The sequence below is a fragment of the Berghia stephanieae genome, chromosome 5 (assembly GCF_034508935.2).
Source record: "Berghia stephanieae isolate SIO BIC M18660-M18661 chromosome 5, UCSD_Bste_1.3, whole genome shotgun sequence".
NCBI classification, from domain to species: Eukaryota; Metazoa; Mollusca; class Gastropoda; order Nudibranchia; family Aeolidiidae; genus Berghia; species Berghia stephanieae.
This window is the reverse complement of record NC_088364.1, coordinates 11,572,645-11,574,983: the sequence shown is the minus strand read 5'-3', so window position 1 is coordinate 11,574,983 and position 2,339 is coordinate 11,572,645. Positions and strand designations below refer to the sequence as shown.

The 2,339-nt window shown below is 35.3% G+C and overlaps 1 protein-coding gene across 1 annotated transcript in view; it reads left to right on the top strand.

Moving 5' to 3' along the window:
- The window catches only part of LOC144972407 (VPS35 endosomal protein-sorting factor-like), a 28,918-nt gene extending 26,780 nt beyond the window's left edge, over window positions 1-2,138 (top strand). Inside the window, exons 23-25 of the mRNA XM_078913566.1 lie at window positions 89-207; window positions 880-1,029; window positions 1,924-2,138. Coding sequence (XP_078769692.1) covers window positions 89-207; window positions 880-1,029; window positions 1,924-2,022 — 368 coding nt within the window. The 3' untranslated portion in view covers window positions 2,023-2,138. The remainder of the gene's footprint in view (window positions 1-88; window positions 208-879; window positions 1,030-1,923) is intronic.
- The last annotated feature ends 201 nt before the right edge of the window (window positions 2,139-2,339 follow it).

The following is a 2,339-nucleotide window of genomic DNA, read 5'->3' as shown; positions in this document are numbered from 1 at the left end:
GTAAACACTATATATATTAGATTGTCATAATTATCAGGATCAATAAAGTATATCTTATCTTATCTTTTCTTAAACATTTCTTTTTCAGTTGACTCCAATGACGCTATGTATGGAAGTGACCCCAAGTTTATTACAGAGGTCAAGGGCATGGCTGATACCCTCCTAGGACAGATATTGGCCCATCTCAAGACTATATCCACACCAGAGGTAAGTATGATTGTTGGGTGGGGTTCCCGACCTCCCATAGTGGGCAGGGAGGTAATTACTGTGTCTTCCATCCCCCTATATCTGTTTTCCAACATGCTTTCTGTCTTTGTCTTGGATTGAGATTACTTGGTTTTGTCCTGGCCCTAGCTGTGAGGGAAACAGTCAAATGTCAAGTTAGAGTTTTGGGAAATTATATTTTTTGTTTGTATTGTAAACCATCTCTCTGTTATGCACTGTATTATATTTTGTTTTACATAATTATATATGATTTGTAAACATTTGAGTGTATTTCTCTTAGGAGGGACCTGTGCTTGTGTCTGGATGAAACTTATAGGTGATCTTAAACTAAGTACTTTTATAGTGTGCTCTTAGAATTTACATCTGTTTCCTATATAAACCAACTACCCTTTATCTTAACTTTTCTTGGGTGCTTTAATTGCTATTCCAGAATTTTTTACTATTCAATTTTCTTCCTTTTTACTGGCACTGATAGGACCCTAATGTGTTGCTAGCGCTGTAAAACCCCTAAAAAACAAACAATAAGTTTATATATTTGCCATAAAATAAGTAACAGAAATTTTTTTAAAAATATATTTACGTTAAGATTTAAGTGACCAGCAAATGAGTCTAAATGATTTTTCTATATAGTATTATTTTATATTTCCCTTCTAGTTTGCCAAGAGGCAAAGTTCCCTGGTGTTGGAATTGTTATCTGTGTTACTGTCATGTGGGGACATATCCCAGAATGCAACATCGGCCTTGATTGTCAACCTGTGGGGTTTGGCGGGAAAACATGGGCAAGCCGAAGCCATCAAGTCATTGGTAAGTGAGGAGATTCTGTTGATGGTGGTTTTTGGTGACATAGGCTCATTGAGGGAAGAACTTCTTTATACAGGCACCACTCAGGGAAGACTCGTGATCAGTCAATAAATGTCATAGGTTATATATAAATACATAGATGTTTATTAAACAATAAAGAACATAAAGATAAAAAGTAGAAAGATTCAGATCAAAACTTAACCGATCTTTTACAAACTATAATCATCACTGACATTATGAGCAATTTTTCTCTGCCGCTTACTTGTATATGGAATTTCTCACTCATTGAGAAGCAGGGGATAGATGAGGCTTAAAATTCCAATTTCCCTTTGTAGTTTATCCTTGCTCAGGATTGACATGTAATTGCATACACGGTCAACATTTTTTTGTTTTCTGTTTTTGTTTAATATTTACACACAATGGTGACGTTCATGTCAATGTTTTGTGAAGAAGTCATAGATTATTGTCTGTCTTTGTTTGGAGGAGACGATCTCATACACTATCAGACCATTGTATGGCCTACAAGAGCATTCATTGTTTAAAAATCAAACGTTCTCGTTGGCTACATGTTGTGTGAGTATGGGATATCATTGGTCAAAGAGTAAGCGTTTCCATAGGCTATGTGTTGAACAATTACGGGATATCATTGGCCGAAAATCAAGCTTTTTCATGGCTATGAGAACACATTTCATTGATTGGTAGAGAAACTAGCAATTTCATTGGACCAGGAATTTCAATGTCGCTATTCAGGGTTTTTGCTAAAATATATGTTGCTATAGTTTTTTTATTACTAACAATATATAGGAAAAAAGATCGGGACTTGAGGGAATATTGCTATAACCATTGTCGTGATAGAGAGGTGGCCCTGTATGTAATTTACTTCCCATCTATTCACAGAAAAAATACCAAGACTATGTCAAGGCCAAGGCCACTACGACAGGAGAGTCACACTGGCAAAACCTGCTGGTAAAACTCGCCAATGCTGGCAACAGATGATTGTCGCATCACATCCTCATTATTTATTGACCCCATTGATCGTTATGAATTGTACATACACAATAATAAACACATTGGCCTTTGGATACAACGAGGTCAGTGGCACCAACCAGTCATCCAAGGTTTCAGGTTTAGTTGAGTTTCGAATGCATGATGCCATTAATTATGTTTGAAGTTTGGTTGAATTTTGAATGCATGAAGCTGTCACTTATTATATTATTATTGTTAGAAGAAGAAAGAAAAAAAAAAAGAAATTGAAAATACTTTAAAAGGATTCTTAATTTTATTATTTAAATCTGAAATCACAATGAGAAAAA